This window comes from Myxine glutinosa, chromosome 12, assembly GCF_964187855.1.
Source record: "Myxine glutinosa chromosome 12, kmMyxGlut1.1, whole genome shotgun sequence".
In the NCBI taxonomy this organism is placed as follows: Eukaryota; Metazoa; Chordata; class Myxini; order Myxiniformes; family Myxinidae; genus Myxine; species Myxine glutinosa.
The window spans coordinates 1,842,201-1,857,679 of NC_136272.1; the positions used below are offsets into that span (position 1 = coordinate 1,842,201).

The 15,479-nt window shown below is 46.2% G+C and overlaps 1 protein-coding gene across 5 annotated transcripts in view; it reads left to right on the forward strand.

Annotated features, from left to right (window-relative positions):
* LOC137412972 (receptor-type tyrosine-protein phosphatase gamma) overlaps positions 1 to 15,479 on the forward strand; it is a 280,669-nt gene that overhangs the window by 208,451 nt on the left and 56,739 nt on the right. For 3 of the 5 annotated variants that reach the window (XM_078766398.1, XM_078766399.1, XM_078766402.1), the window contains one exon: positions 9,864 to 9,998. The exons of 1 other annotated variant lie outside the window; for it this stretch is intronic. In XM_078766398.1, the coding sequence (XP_078622524.1) occupies positions 9,864 to 9,998 (135 nt within the window). The remainder of the gene's footprint in view (positions 1 to 9,863; positions 9,999 to 15,479) is intronic. One more of the 5 variants, XM_078766400.1, reaches the window with a different exon arrangement.

A 15,479-nucleotide genomic window follows, 5' to 3' on the forward strand; every position in this document is an offset into this window, starting at 1 on the left:
AGTAAGTACACCCCATGTAAAGTTTTGACTTTTTCAACATATTTCAACATACAGCTATTTGATCTTCATTTCAACAATATTGATAGATAAAGGTGATATAATATAACAAATATCATGAAACATTTACATTTTGTAGACCATTGTATAATTTAAATAAACATAAATGCAAATTTCACATGTGGAAAAAGTAAGTACACCCTTGGCTCTAATAGGTGGTATTGCCCCCTTTGGCAGAAACAACCTCAAGTAGGCGTTTCTTTTCACTGTCTACCAGTCTCTGACATCAACTGGGAGAAATTTTTGCCCACTCCTCCATGCAGAATTCTTTCAGCTGTGCGATGTTTGAGGGGTTTCTTGCATGCACAGCTCGTTTCAAATCCCCCCACAACATCTCGATGGGATTTAGATCTGGGCTTTGACTTGGCCATTCAAGAACCCTCCATGTCTTTCTTTTCAGCCATTCCTTGGTGGATTTACTGGTATGTTTAGGGTCATTGTCATGTTGCAAGGTCCACCTTTCGTTGAGCTTCAACTTTCTGACAAATGGCCTCACATTATCCTCAAGCACCCTCTGGTACAATGAAGAATTCATAGTGGATTCCATGATGGGGAGCTGCCCAGGCCCTGATGCAGCCAAGCTGCCCCAAACCATACTATTTCCACCACCATGCTTTACAGTTGGTATCAGGTTCTTGTGGTCAAATGCTGTCTGGTTTTCGCCAAACATGTCTTCTGGTACTGTGGCCAAATAGCTCTACCTTTGACTCATCTGTCGAGAGCACATTGTTCCAGAAGTGCTGGTCTTTGCCGAGGTGTTCATTGGCAAACTTTAGTCTTGCCCTGATGTTCTTTCTGGACAGTAAAGGTTTCCTCCTGGTACACCTCCCATGTAGATCAAATTTGTGCAGCCTCTTTCTCATGGTAGACTCGTGCACTTTGACATCAACAGTGGCAAGAGCTACCTGTAGATCTCGTGATGTCATTCTGGGATTCTTAGAGACTTCTTTCAGCATCTTTCGGTCTGTTCTCGGGCTGAACTTGCTGGGGCGGCCTGGCCTGAACAAGTTGGCAGTTGTTTGGAATCTTCTCCACTTGAAGATGATCTTCCGGACAGTCGAATGATTGATTTTAAATTGTTTGGAGATCTTTTTTAATCCCTTCCCAGACTCGTAGACATCTATAACCTTCTTTCTGAAGGCCTCAGAGAGCTCCTTTGCTCTCGGCATGGTGACGCCGCACACTTCAACAACAAAGAGCAAACCAAACGAAATGTCTGAGGTTTAAATAAGACAGGTTCCTCCAAAATCCTCTCTAACGATGTTCTAATCATTTGCACCTGAGCTGGTGCATGTGATTCTAATTTTAGGTATTTGAAGTAGTGATAAATGTAGGGGTGCACTTACTTTTTCCACATGCGAAATTTGCATTTATGTTTATTTAAATGATACAATGGAGGACAAAATGTAAATGTTTCATGATATTTGTTATATTATATCACCTTTATCTATCAATATTATTGAAATGAAGATCAAATAGCTGTATGTTGAAATATGTAGAAAAAGACAAAACTTTAAATGGGGTGTACATACTTTTTCACGTGACTGTGTGTGTGTGTGTGTGTGTGTGTGTGTGTGTGTGTGTGTGTGTGTGTGTGTGTGTGTGTGTGTGTGTATGTATATATATATATATATATATATATATATATATATATATATATGTATATATATATATATATATATATATATATATATATTGTTGTGGATATGAGAATGTTTTTTTTATTTTGTTGTTGTGGTAAAATGTTGTTGTAAAAGGTTGTTGTAAAATATCACCCCTCCTCCCTCCGTTTGTGGTTGTATAAAGGTCAAAGGGCGTTTCCGTAGTTAGTCCATAAAACATACATGCAGGACACGATATATCCTTTCTTTTGACAGTTATATCCTTATTATGTGTATTAGCGTAAGGCTGTGTCTTCCATTAATTGAAATACTCCATTGCACCAGTGAAAGAGATAGATTCCCTTCCATTCCCCCCTTTCCGTCAATTGCAATTCGAAGCGCCTTCCGCATTTTGGTCGGTTTTTCCCTCCAATAACCGCCATTGACCACGAGGCTCGAGTCGGGGAGGAAAGGCGTGTCTCCACCTCGTCATAGAGGGGAGGAGTGAGCCCGCCCCACTCGACCAACCATGAGCCAGGGGTTCGGCTAGAGAGGGCGGAGGAAGAGCGATCGGGGAGGGTCGCAAAGGTTGAGGGGCGGGGGCCTATATAACCCAAGGCAAGGGCGTGTCCAAAGAGAGATGCGTTTTTACAGAGGAGAGCAGAAGACAGAAAGGCCTGGAGTTGGACTTTGAGTTGGTCTGAGTTGGTTGGGAGTCGGTCGTCAAGTGCAGAGTGGTGAAGAGTCAGTCAGTAGAGGTGGTGGTCAAGTGGTTGCGTTGGTTGCGGTGAGGAGTCGGTGGTAAAGAGTGAGGGACCAAGAAAGAGAGAGAAAGAGTCCTGAAGCAAGAGAGGAAGTTGTTGGACTGGGTGGGACTAAGGAAGGAGAGAGAACCCGTCACACCAATCCCCCAAGCTCCGCGTTGGCTCCACCAAGCGTTCAGCTCCACCAAGCTCCGCGTTGGCTCCACCAAGCGTTCAGCTCCACCAAGCTCCGCGTTGGCTCCACCAAGCGTTCAGCTCCCCCAAGCTCCGCGTTGGCTCCACCAAGCGTTCAGCTCCACCAAGCTCCGCGTAGTTCCACCAAGCGTTCACCTCCAGCCATCCACCTCCTGCAATTCCCCGTGTGAGTCGTCTTTTGTTTGTTCTGTCCTGGGTTAATTAAGTCTGTATAAGCTAGTATTTTCCCTGTGTCACCTGCGTCTTGTACTTGTAAATAAACTGAATTGCTTTTTGTTGCTTGTGTGTAAATAGTAGAAATAAATTCAGTCGTAATATTTCAAACCTTTTTTTGTCTCCGTTTTCCTCTTGCATTGCGTCGCTTTTGTCTTTTCCCTCATTGAGCAGCTAGGGTGCGATACAACCAACGTTCGGGTGGAATCGGGTGAGTTTTGTTAGGTCGCGGTTTTAAACCACCGCTCGGTCTATAACATCCTAACCGCGATCTATAACAATTGGTGTCGGGGAGTGAGATCGACCCGGAGCGCGCTTCACGCGCTCAAAATTATAAAATACCGAAATTTGTTTTGTTTTAAAGGAAAAGCCCGAATTTTGAAATCGCGCCATGGCTGTCCAAGGCGACGGGATGCCGGTGGGAGAGATAGAGGGGTTGGAAGTAACCCAGGACTTCGGGGAAGAAAGGGAGGAGGAAAATGGCAATGTGGTTGCGGGAATATCAGGCGCGCAAAATGGCGCGCTCGCTCACGTGGTTGAAGGGTCCCAAAATAGCGGCGCCGCGGAGGGCGAGCCTGCGGTGGCGGCTGGGGACGCTGGGCAAACCGGGTTTGACCTCAGATTATTCTTGACCCAACTGAATGCAAAAATGGATAGGATGGAGGGCCAAATGGGGGTAATGGGAAACCAAATGGGGGTAATGAGGGACGAAGCAAGGGGTACCGTTGAGGGGTTAGACAATAATTTTAAGGAGTTAGACAAGAAATTTGAGGGGTTAGACAATGGGATAGAAGGGGTGAAACATGGGTTAACGGGGGTGGAAAATAGAATGGCTGCCCAGGAGAATCAGTTAGAGGGGGTGAAAAATGGGTTAATGGGGTTAGAAAATAGGATGGAGGACAAATTGCGGGAAATAGGGGAACAATCCGCCCGGGAAATCGAACAGATGGGGAACCAGATGGAGGAAATACGACGAGGGGTGAGTGAGGAGGTCTCGGGGCTGCGCGAGGAGGTAAAGCGAGGCGAAAAGCGTATAGAGAAAGAGGTGAGAAATAATACGGCAAAGTTACAGGGGGGAATAGAAGATCTGACGAAAGGAGTAGAACAGCTGACAGTGGGACAAAAGGAACTAACGGACCAAGTGGAAAAGAACACAGCAATCATCGGGGGTTTAAAAGCAACACAAAAGGACATAAAAAATGAATTAATAGCGACACAAAAGGAATGTCAAATGGTACCCGCTCCGGCGGCCATTTGGGCAGGACAAAGACAATATCTCGGGTCCGCCGGAGGTTCTATTGGGTGAATATGGGGCGCGACATACAGGACTGGTGTCGGAGATGCGACGCCTGTTCTGCCAAAAAGGGACCAGCACGGAGGATGAGGGCCCCCCTTCAATTACATCAGGTGGGGGCCCCCCTTGAGCGGGTGGCTATGGATATTCTAGGACCGCTGCCCCGCACCCGCCAAGGTAATAAGTATATCCTCGTTGTAATGGACTATTTCACCAAGTGGCCGGAGGCCTATGCCCTCCCCAACCAAGAAGCAGGGGTGGTAGCACAGGCCTTCGTAGAAGGATTTGTATGTCGGCACGGGATTCCACAGGAGCTGCACACCGATCAGGGTCGAAATTTTGAGAGCCAATTACTAAAAGATGTGTGCAGACTCCTGTCAATTCGGAAAACCAGGACCACGCCCTTGCGGCCACAATCTGACGGGATGGTGGAAAGGTTCAATCGAACATTGATCCAACAACTGGCATTGTTCACCACCACCCGTCAGGATGACTGGGACGAACATCTCCCGTACCTGTTGATGGCCTACCGAACTAGCCAGCACGGGGCCACCGCATGCAGTCCAGCGTTGCTTATGTATGGGCGGGAGTTACGGGCTCCCGCCGACTTGCTATGCGGTCCCGTGCCAGACACCACGGACACACCGCCGAGGGAGGGGTACGCACGTCACCTGGAGGAAGGCATGGAGCGGGTCCATGCCTTCGCCCGCCGCCAGCTCCATCTGGCGGGGGCCAAGATGAAGCGCAGGTACGACGACCGGAGCCAGGGGAGTCAATACGCTCCGGGGATGAAGATTTGGTTCTTTAATCCCCGGAGGCGGAAGGGAAGGTGCCCAAAACTCACCTCCCCCTGGCAAGGCCCGGGAGTCGTCCTGTCGCAAATCTGTGACGTGGTCATTAAGATCAAAATGGGGCCACGGACCCCCCCTCGGATCGTCCATGCCGACCGGATAAGACCTTATGCCGGCGAGCAGGCGCCCTCATGGATCGCCTCGGCTCTAGATGCCGAGGCAGGACCCAGTACCTCTTGCGACGGGGGCTCGTAGCGTCAGAGGACTGGGGGGATGGTAGGGAGAGATGCCCCGCTGTGGTGGGATGGCAACTCTGTCATCCCTCACAAAAAGTGGGGGCAAATGCGCAATAGTTTATGGGGTGGCTATGACAACCGAGCCAGGGAGGGCTTGGATAATGATAGGGATCTAGAAGAGATTGACATTAGGTAACGTTAAGTTTAGTTAGTGACTGATACCTGTAGTGGGGACGCAGGTAGATTAGTGTGGATTATAATGACGTGGGAGCGCAATAGTTTAAAGGGACGACTGGGAAGCGCAAGTTTCAGAGGGGAGAAGTTAGCTGAGATGATGCCGTGTGTGTGAGGATTGAACAGGTGAGAATTGAACAGGTGTGATTGCACAGGTGTGCAACTGAACAGGTGAATGGAGCAGTGTATGAGGGAGTAGTGGTGATTGCGTGTTGTGTTGACCAAATGGTCCAGGAAGAGGAGGAGGGTGCAGGTGGCACCAGGTAGGATTGCACAGGTGTGCAACGACAGGTGAATGAAAGACAGGTGTATGGAATAAATGGTCTGGAGGATTGGAATGGATGGTCGTGGAGTGAGAATGGTGGAAATTGTGGAGTGGAGTGGATGGTGCGAAGGTGTGAATGGGGGAAGAGTGGACCCCCCATCACGGATACCCGGGGCGGGTAGTGTAAGAGTTAGGTAGAGGGTACAGGTAAATTGTGGTTGGATATTGGCATCTGTGGTGCGGTTGGAAGAATGATGTTGGATGGGTGCATTAGTGTTGTGGAAATGGCTGGGCGTGTAGCCTGTTAGTGTGTGTAGTTGGTTTGGGCACTCCACCACTGTAAGGATGTCGGCCAGGTGAGGCCGCAGGTGGGCTCTGGGAGCCGGTAGTAGTTGTTGTGGATGGGGCCCGAGGATCCGGAGGACGGACCCGGGTAGCCCAGTGCCAGAGGGCACCATGGGGTGACAGAGCCAGGAGAGGGGCTGTCCCCAGTTAGTTAGGTTAGGGTGAGGAGCTAGGTAAGCTCGGGTGGCAACTACAGTGGTGGAGGTGTGCAGGTGGGTAGACCTGTTGGGAGAGGTACACGTCGCAGCCCAGAAATTGTGCTAGAGCACCGGGAGATGAATCGGGGGAGTGAGACCCCAAATTGAGAAGCACCACAGTTTGGCCAATGGGAATTGGTTATTAGAACCCCTAGTGTAAGAGGGCCAATGGTTTGGCCAGAGAAAGACCCCGGGTAGTGTAAAGTGTGTTAAAATCATTTAGAGGATAGTTAGGATGAAGGATCTCCTCGCACCATCTGCATCCACTCACCTGAGGTGACAGGTACTCCACACCATGCCATGTTTTGATTATTTTTTATGATGCAAATGTTTGGATTGTGAGACGCATCATGACGTGGGTGTGACACTGTGCGTAATTCCATCTCTGCCTCCTTATGAGGATTGATGATGAATTTGGTGATGGCAAATTTTGAAGTAGAGGGATTGTGGAGACGAATTTGATATAGGGGAAATATGGGGAAGACGTGACGGTAGTGACGAATTTGTAAATGTGTAGATTTTTGTACATATGGGGTAAGGGCAAGGGTAGGGTAGGTGACAGGGGGGGTGACGTACGGTAGGGACGAGCTTTCTCACTTCGCCCTCCGTACGCATTTCGCCTTGCATTGCCTTATTGATGTGTACCCTTGTGACCTTACCCCTCGCTCAATTGTCTTCCCCCCTTTTTGTCTCCCACATGAGGACCTGAGCGCCGTTGGGCGCCGAGGGGAGCGTGTGTGGGTCGGCCATTGTGCGCCCGAAATTCCCAGAACCAGCTGTCTGCATCGATGCACCACATTATGGACCACATGTCAGTGGCCGAGCACCACTTATGGACCCCATGGGTTGGGGCAAGGCCCCTCTGCTGGAACCGGCCATGAGGGCCCGAAATCTTGCTGGCGGACCTTGGCCACAGGGCACCGATGCCCCACAGGTGAACCACACTAGTCGGCCCTGTGGGCCATAAATAAACGAAAATAAAAAGGACACCTTGGGCACACTTTATTACAAATAGGCCGCCAGTAAGCAAAGCAAAATGGAAATGACAACAACTGGAAGAAATAATAATAACCAGCAGAGGGAGCCGAAGAGCAAGAGACACCTGCAGGGTTAGGGGTTGTTGATTTTATTTTATTGTTGAACATTGATGAACAATGGTGACTGCACCGATTGGTGCTTGGGCTTGTATTGGTGCGTTTTTGGGTACGTTCATGGTGCGTCGATGCAGAGCAGACTGTCTCCCCCCCCGAAAGAACAAATACAGGTCCTGGGTTAGTTTTGTAAATAAAAATAGCGTCAGTGTAAATAATGCTTCCCACCGTCAGTGTATAGTTTGAAGACCATTCCGCAATTCGGTTAACTGTGGGCGTAAGTCTGTTAGGCAGGGTGCAATGGAGCAGCGGGACACATTTATTTATGTTTTAAAACTGTCGCACTCAGGGTCAGGTTAAAAGTAGAGGGAACTACACCTACGTGCCACACTAAGGTAAAAGTAATAGGCCCGGGACATGCCTAAGGGGAGGAGGGTGCAGTGTTGTGGATATGAGAATGTTTTTTTTATTTTGTTGTTGTGGTAAAATGTTGTTGTAAAAGGTTGTTGTAAAATATCACCCCTCCTCCCTCCGTTTGTGGTTGTATAAAGGTCAAAGGGCGTTTCCGTAGTTAGTCCATAAAACATACATGCAGGACACGATATATCCTTTCTTTTGACAGTTATATCCTTATTATGTGTATTAGCGTAAGGCTGTGTCTTCCATTAATTGAAATACTCCATTGCACCAGTGAAAGAGATAGATTCCCTTCCATTCCCCCCTTTCCGTCAATTGCAATTCGAAGCGCCTTCCGCATTTTGGTCGGTTTTTCCCTCCAATAACCGCCATTGACCACGAGGCTCGAGTCGGGGAGGAAAGGCGTGTCTCCACCTCGTCATAGAGGGGAGGAGTGAGCCCGCCCCACTCGACCAACCATGAGCCAGGGGTTCGGCTAGAGAGGGCGGAGGAAGAGCGATCGGGGAGGGTCGCAAAGGTTGAGGGGCGGGGGCCTATATAACCCAAGGCAAGGGCGTGTCCAAAGAGAGATGCGTTTTTACAGAGGAGAGCAGAAGACAGAAAGGCCTGGAGTTGGACTTTGAGTTGGTCTGAGTTGGTTGGGAGTCGGTCGTCAAGTGCAGAGTGGTGAAGAGTCAGTCAGTAGAGGTGGTGGTCAAGTGGTTGCGTTGGTTGCGGTGAGGAGTCGGTGGTAAAGAGTGAGGGACCAAGAAAGAGAGAGAAAGAGTCCTGAAGCAAGAGAGGAAGTTGTTGGACTGGGTGGGACTAAGGAAGGAGAGAGAACCCGTCACACCAATCCCCCAAGCTCCGCGTTGGCTCCACCAAGCGTTCAGCTCCACCAAGCTCCGCGTTGGCTCCACCAAGCGTTCAGCTCCACCAAGCTCCGCGTTGGCTCCACCAAGCGTTCAGCTCCCCCAAGCTCCGCGTTGGCTCCACCAAGCGTTCAGCTCCACCAAGCTCCGCGTAGTTCCACCAAGCGTTCACCTCCAGCCATCCACCTCCTGCAATTCCCCGTGTGAGTCGTCTTTTGTTTGTTCTGTCCTGGGTTAATTAAGTCTGTATAAGCTAGTATTTTCCCTGTGTCACCTGCGTCTTGTACTTGTAAATAAACTGAATTGCTTTTTGTTGCTTGTGTGTAAATAGTAGAAATAAATTCAGTCGTAATATTTCAAACCTTTTTTTGTCTCCGTTTTCCTCTTGCATTGCGTCGCTTTTGTCTTTTCCCTCATTGAGCAGCTAGGGTGCGATACAACCAACGTTCGGGTGGAATCGGGTGAGTTTTGTTAGGTCGCGGTTTTAAACCACCGCTCGGTCTATAACATCCTAACCGCGATCTATAACAATATATATATATATATATATATATATAATTATATATATATATATATATACATATATATATATATATATATATATATATATATATATATATATATATATATATATATATATATAATATATATATATAGTCAGAGCAAAGGGGAAGTTATGCTGGAAGTAGTTGTGGGTGTGCAACATGCTCCTTCTGGTGTGTAGCAGGTGTGGGGATGGTTCTATTCATAAAAAGAAAGGAAGTGGACAAGCAAAAACAGGCTTACCTGTAGAGCTATGGAGACACCTTGCAGCTCCATATTGATTGGCCTATGATCTCACGCGTATCGTTGAAAACGCAGCCATGTGCTACTGACTCGATCGAGGCCATGCACTGCTCATTCAAACATAGCCATGCACCGCTCATTCAAACATAGCCATGCACCACTCGCCCAAACATAGCCACGCACCACTCGCTCAAACATAGCCACGCACCACTCGCTCAAACATAGCCACGCACCACTCGCTCAAACATAGCCACGCACCACTCACTCAAACATAGCCACGCACCACAGAGGATCCAAAAGACACCGAAATGATCAAAGATGCCTATCCCTCTGAAACGACGTGTGTTGAGGCGTGCGGAGCGTGCCGAGTCATGCTAGTTTATTGAAATGTAATCATGTCTTGGATAAAACTAAGGATAAATTTTAACAAAGATACAATCGTATATAATTGTTATTTAGTTCATTTTTGTTTTCTTTCATTATTGGCCATGATGTAATATGCCCAGTTTTCTTGTATGTTCATCAGGGCTACAACCTTCCAAAAGCTTACATTGCCACGCAAGGACCCCTTAGACCTACATTTGAGGATTTTTGGCGAATGGTGTGGGAGCAGCAGGTCGGTGTCATCATCATGATTACCAATCTTGTGGAGAAAGGTCGGGTAAGCAAAAGTCTTGAAAAGACGATTGGGATTTCACAAGGAAAGGGACTCATAATTACATCGACGGCAATTCTTCCCATCATTATGTTCCAAACGACCACATTTAATTTCATAGAAAGTTTTGTTAATGCTGACACGTACCACATGGAAGGAAAACGTATTGAGTGGGAGGAATACTTAGATTGTGTGACAATTTGTGAAAATGTATCTGCGTACGGCTTGTCTGTTGTCATATTTTATGCTCGCAGAAGCCAATGGTAAAAATACCATGACAGAAAAGCCTTAGCATATTATTATATAGAAAGAAGAGAAGAGAAGATCAGACTCCCTCCCCCCGGAGAAGCAAAGTTCGCTACGACATTGTACACTGTTGCTCAGCATATTAAAAGGGCATGAAGACTGCGTGATACGAACAGCCGGCCCAGTGTGGGTAATGTGAGCGCAGTTGCACTCCCTCCCCCCGGAGAAGCAAAGTTATTGGCGATGGGAAAATCGCAGAGTGGTTTGCACCATGGGAAGACATCCTGCGGGGGGTGGGGGAGGGGGATCAGCGAGGGATCAGCGAGGGATGGGTGCCCTCGTGGAACAAGGCTTTAGTTCCAAAAGGATTGATCACCTTCAACCCTTAGCGTATTATAATATACTAGCAATGGTACTCGCCCTACGGGTGGGGCTTCAATTGGGAAGCCCAAATGAAAAGGCAAAATATCAGAAATTGAAGGCTTTTTTTTAATTTTAAACGATTCATATAAACATTCGTTGAATCATATCACACTCAAATCATCAAAATCTAAACAGAACATGGAACCCATTTTGAAAAAGGATTGAATGCTGAAAAACGGAAGCGGCCGCTACACGTCTTTCTCAGTCGCACGTTTATGTGTGAAGAGTGTGCGCCAAATCTGTAACACGGTTGTGGCCGCTACACCTGTTTCTCAGTCGCTTTGCACACGCTGCCGTGTTACTTCGGAGCCAAACGTTTATATAGGAAGTGTTCGTCAGGAGTCGATCTACTCTCTCCTGGAACGTAGAATTTCAACAAAAGCCACATCACTGTTCATATTGGTAAATATTATTCCATCGTGTTTGGAAAAACTGGAAAATCGGAAAACTTTGAAAAATTTGAAAAACAATGTCGCCTATTTTACTCCAGGGGGTCCTCGGATTACCCACCCAAAATATCGTTGAAATCGATTCAGCCGTTTTTGCGGTACCTTCGAACGAACGAACGGACAGACAGACGGACGGACATTTGGTGAATTATAGTAAGATATAGTATTGTAGTTGGAGATCGTCATTTTCAAAGTTACAGTGGTGATCTGAATTCAATGGTCCATCCACTTTTGCTCCAAGGTTGGTGGTAGGCCAAAATACCAAAACAAAATTCGGGTTTCTGACCAACACATATTTTGGCACAACCCAAAGTTATTTTTGCAACCTAAAACATTTGATGTTACAACAGATTTCCATGACATCATCACTTACACATCACATGACATCACATCATGTGCTGTGTGCTCAACTACTATGACATCATGATGTGATCAAGTCTTTGAGTGGAAAATAAATTGACCACAATATTAATTTTAATTTTGCACATATAACATAATATTCTAAACATGTGAGAGACATGATTGTTGAAACATGTGAGAGACATGAATGTTGAAACGAATGTTGAAAAGGAGGATAGTGGCTTGTATTGTGATTCCGTTCACACATCAGTTTGTATATATTAAACATATGTATTTGACGAGAGGCGGCCTTTCGGGGCTAGAAACGCTCAGTTGCCATTCTCTGAAGGTTTCAATAACCGACTTATGAGCATATTCATGTGGCTCGTCATGTGGCAATTCACGATATTTCAAAATTTGTTAAATTTTACATCCAGGCACTAATATTTACTTTACATATGCACAGATAGTACCACATTGTACATAATCTTGTCCCATATGCATATTGTTACGTGTGTGGGTGTAGGTAATTTAATACCTGAGTCCAGAAAGAATTGCATAGATTAGCATGCCCCAAATGTCTTGAGAAGAAGAAGAACCTTCATGTAACTAAGTAGGGAACCCGTTAGGTGGAATGTCCGTGTAAGATCGTTTATGTGTCTCCATGCGAAAGGTGGAGCTATGCTAATTAGGTAGGACTTAAGAATAATCCCCAGAGTGTAATTGCCTTGTGATTTTCCCTTTGTTGTTATAAAAGTCACTCGGCCAGGCATGCAAATCGGCGCATTGCCACAACCACCATAATCACCGACAGTACTCAGACATTACGACCCCGCCCAGCCGAACGTTTTCGATGGGCGTCAGGAATGGCCGTGAGGTCACGCTCCAAATGAGAATTGGTTGAGGGACGATGGGGTGACTGAATCGCGCTTGGTGATTGGTTAGAGTGTGACGTCATCATGGAACATTCGAGCACTGGAGCAAAAAGGGAGGTATCCCACCATTTTCTCTCTCTCTCTCGTGCTGGCTTCATGGCCAGCGGACGCTGTTATCTTTGGCTCTCGGCTGCGGCTGGCTCATGTGCGCTTTTTGTGAGGAGAACATTTTGGAGCTTTGGGGAGCCTTTGCCACTTTGAAGGAGGGGAGGTTGTGCGACTTGGTGCTCTTTAGGGGAGCTGGGGGCCATGTTGTGCTGGCTGGCCCGGGATTGAGCACGAGAGGTTTGGCTGCCTGCGGCACGGCTCGGTGTGCTCGTGTGATTGACCGCGATTGCCATTGTTTGAGCGCTTCGATGCGCGGTCCTCTTGTCGACGGACCCCACCAAAGTGCTCGTTGAGAGCAGAGCTGAGTGCTGGCAAAAAGGGAGGATTTTTTTTTTTTTTTTTTGCTTTAATCATCCCCCTGTCTGTTTTTGTGTCTGAATGGAAGAGCCTCATTTAGGAATTATAGTTTTTACCTCACCATTCATTTCTTTATTGCCTGCATTATTTTCATTAAATCATTATTCGTTGCATTTTCAATTTCTTTCTTGTACGTTTATTTGTTCGTGGTTTCGGATAAACCCCCGTCGCGTCCATCCGTTCAACTAAGACCACGTCAACTAAGACCACGGATACCCTCCGTTTCCCTCTCGCACCATACAAAGGAACCGCCATCGATTTGGCTCATACGCCTCGGGGTTAAAGCTCGTTTTTGGCCATTCGTCGCCCTCTTCACTACAGGGTCGATGCGGCAATATACAGTAAAACCCATATATTGTGATAATCCAGTTTTTCACCCTTCAGGAAACCAAAAACTGTTTTTTTGCCAAAATTTTGTTTCTGTTTACATTTCTACATCTTGTAAAATTGCCCATAGCTTCCAGGAATCAAGTCCCATGGACGAGTTTGATGCATTAAATTTATTCTCACATATTACGACCCTACATGAGAGATCACAAAAATCATGGATTATTTATAATCAGCATATTTTATCTTAAACAAATGTAATGTTAGCCCACTTATTGTTTCATCATACCGGACAAATCAAACCATGTTTGCCAAGTTGAAAATGTTGTTGTGTGTCATTTTATTTTGACCAAACCAATAAACCATTTTCCATTTATCACCGAGTAATCATTTGGGATATTTATAGTACTAGAGAAATACCCATGCTACGCACGGGTGGGAGGCCAGAAGCAAACAGGCAATGCAGATACGGTGAATGCTAAAGCATGAAACCAATAAATTCCACATTCCTGTAGCACCCTCAGTCGCACGTCAGACATGGACAGCATGCTCTTTCACGAGCCTCGATCTTGTATACAAAAAAAAAAAAAAAAAAAAAAAAAAAAAAAAAAAAAAAAAAAAAAAAAAAAAAAAAAAAAAAAGTTCGTGAAGGACTTCCATGAAAAACGTACCTGTTCGCAAACAAACGGGTACGTTCACGTAGAGAAACATCGATCGTGGGTACGTGGCGAACCTGGATATGGCGATGGGAAAATATCAGAAATTGAAGGCTTTTTTTATTTTAAACGATTCACATAAACATGTGTTGAATCATATCACACGCAAATCATCAAAATCTAAACAGTATCTTTAGAATTTCAATAAAAGCCACATCACTGTTCATATCGGTAAATATTATTCCATCGTGTTTCAAATTGTGATCGATACACTGATCGTGATGATCGTGATTGATTATCGTGATCGACAATCGTGTTCACAATCGCTATGTCGTATGTATTCCCGATACGTGTAACTGTACGAAATCAACAGTTAAAAGGATTTTGAGCCGATAGGTGTTACGGCCTTGGCAAGATCGATGGAGACAGCGATCTGTTCGATTTGATCCTCCTTCATGCCGAAGTGCAGATCCTCCTTCATGCCACATCCGATCGATGCAGCCGTGCAGCGATCGGTGCAGTCGTTTGTGCGGCACAGTCGAGCAAACTTTCCTTGCTTCACGTCAGCCGTTTTCACCATTCAGACGTCTATCTGGGATGTGTGTGCAACGCGGATTTTGAAGGCAAACCTGAGGTTCGCCGATTTGGAGCTGTAAAACAATCATACCAGAGGGTGTGATTTCCCAGTCGCCTTGAGTGCGCCTTTTCGCCGCTTTGGCCTCGTGCGCCTTTGTGCAGTTTTGGCGGCGTGACTGGGCCTGTCACGTGGACGGGATTCGGGTTTCGATTCAACATCGTTCTGACGCGGGAGGGGATCAACTCTGAGCTCGTAGACGGGAATATAGAGACATTGGGGAATGTTCTTTTTCACTCACTTGGAGTACAGTGAGTTACTTTATACTAGCTGATGGTACCATCATAAGATATACATTGATTGTACTTTTGATTGCTATTATTGTTGTACTGTTATTCTTGTGTGATTTTTAATACAATATTTGTTTGTTGGTAACAATTGATGTGGTTTCACCATTGATTTTTGACACAGAAAAACACATTTTTCTGCCATGACTCCTCTCGGGGCTCGGAGGTACACCGTGACCAGGGGGTCGGGGAAGAGCACGTAACAGATGTTTATAAAAATCATTTAAAAGAAAAAAAGGCTTCAACAACAAACAACAACATGCATTTTAAAGGCCATTTTCCCTACTAGAGCGGGGGATAGCCTTGCGGTCCCCATGACAATCTTTTCCATTTTGCCCTGTTTTCTACATCTCTCCTTGTTAACCCCCTTGCCCGCATTTCTTTTTCCACCATCTTTAGCCAAGTCTTTCTCGGTCTTCCACGTCCTCTACTTCCTTCTACATTCATTTCCATCACTCTTCTCAACCAGTCACTTTCATCCTTCCTCAACACTTGACCAAACCATCTCAACCTGTTCCTCTTCACAGCATCAATCACAGGCTCTATTCCCATCATCTTTCGCAATTCATCATTTGTCTTCCTCTCTCTCAACGATACTCCGCACATCCATCGAACCTTTTGCATTTCCAACCTTTCCAACATTCGTTGCTGCTCTACGTTCATTACCCATGTCTCGCTCCCATAAATCATAACACTTCTTACACATGCAGCATACACCTTTCCCTT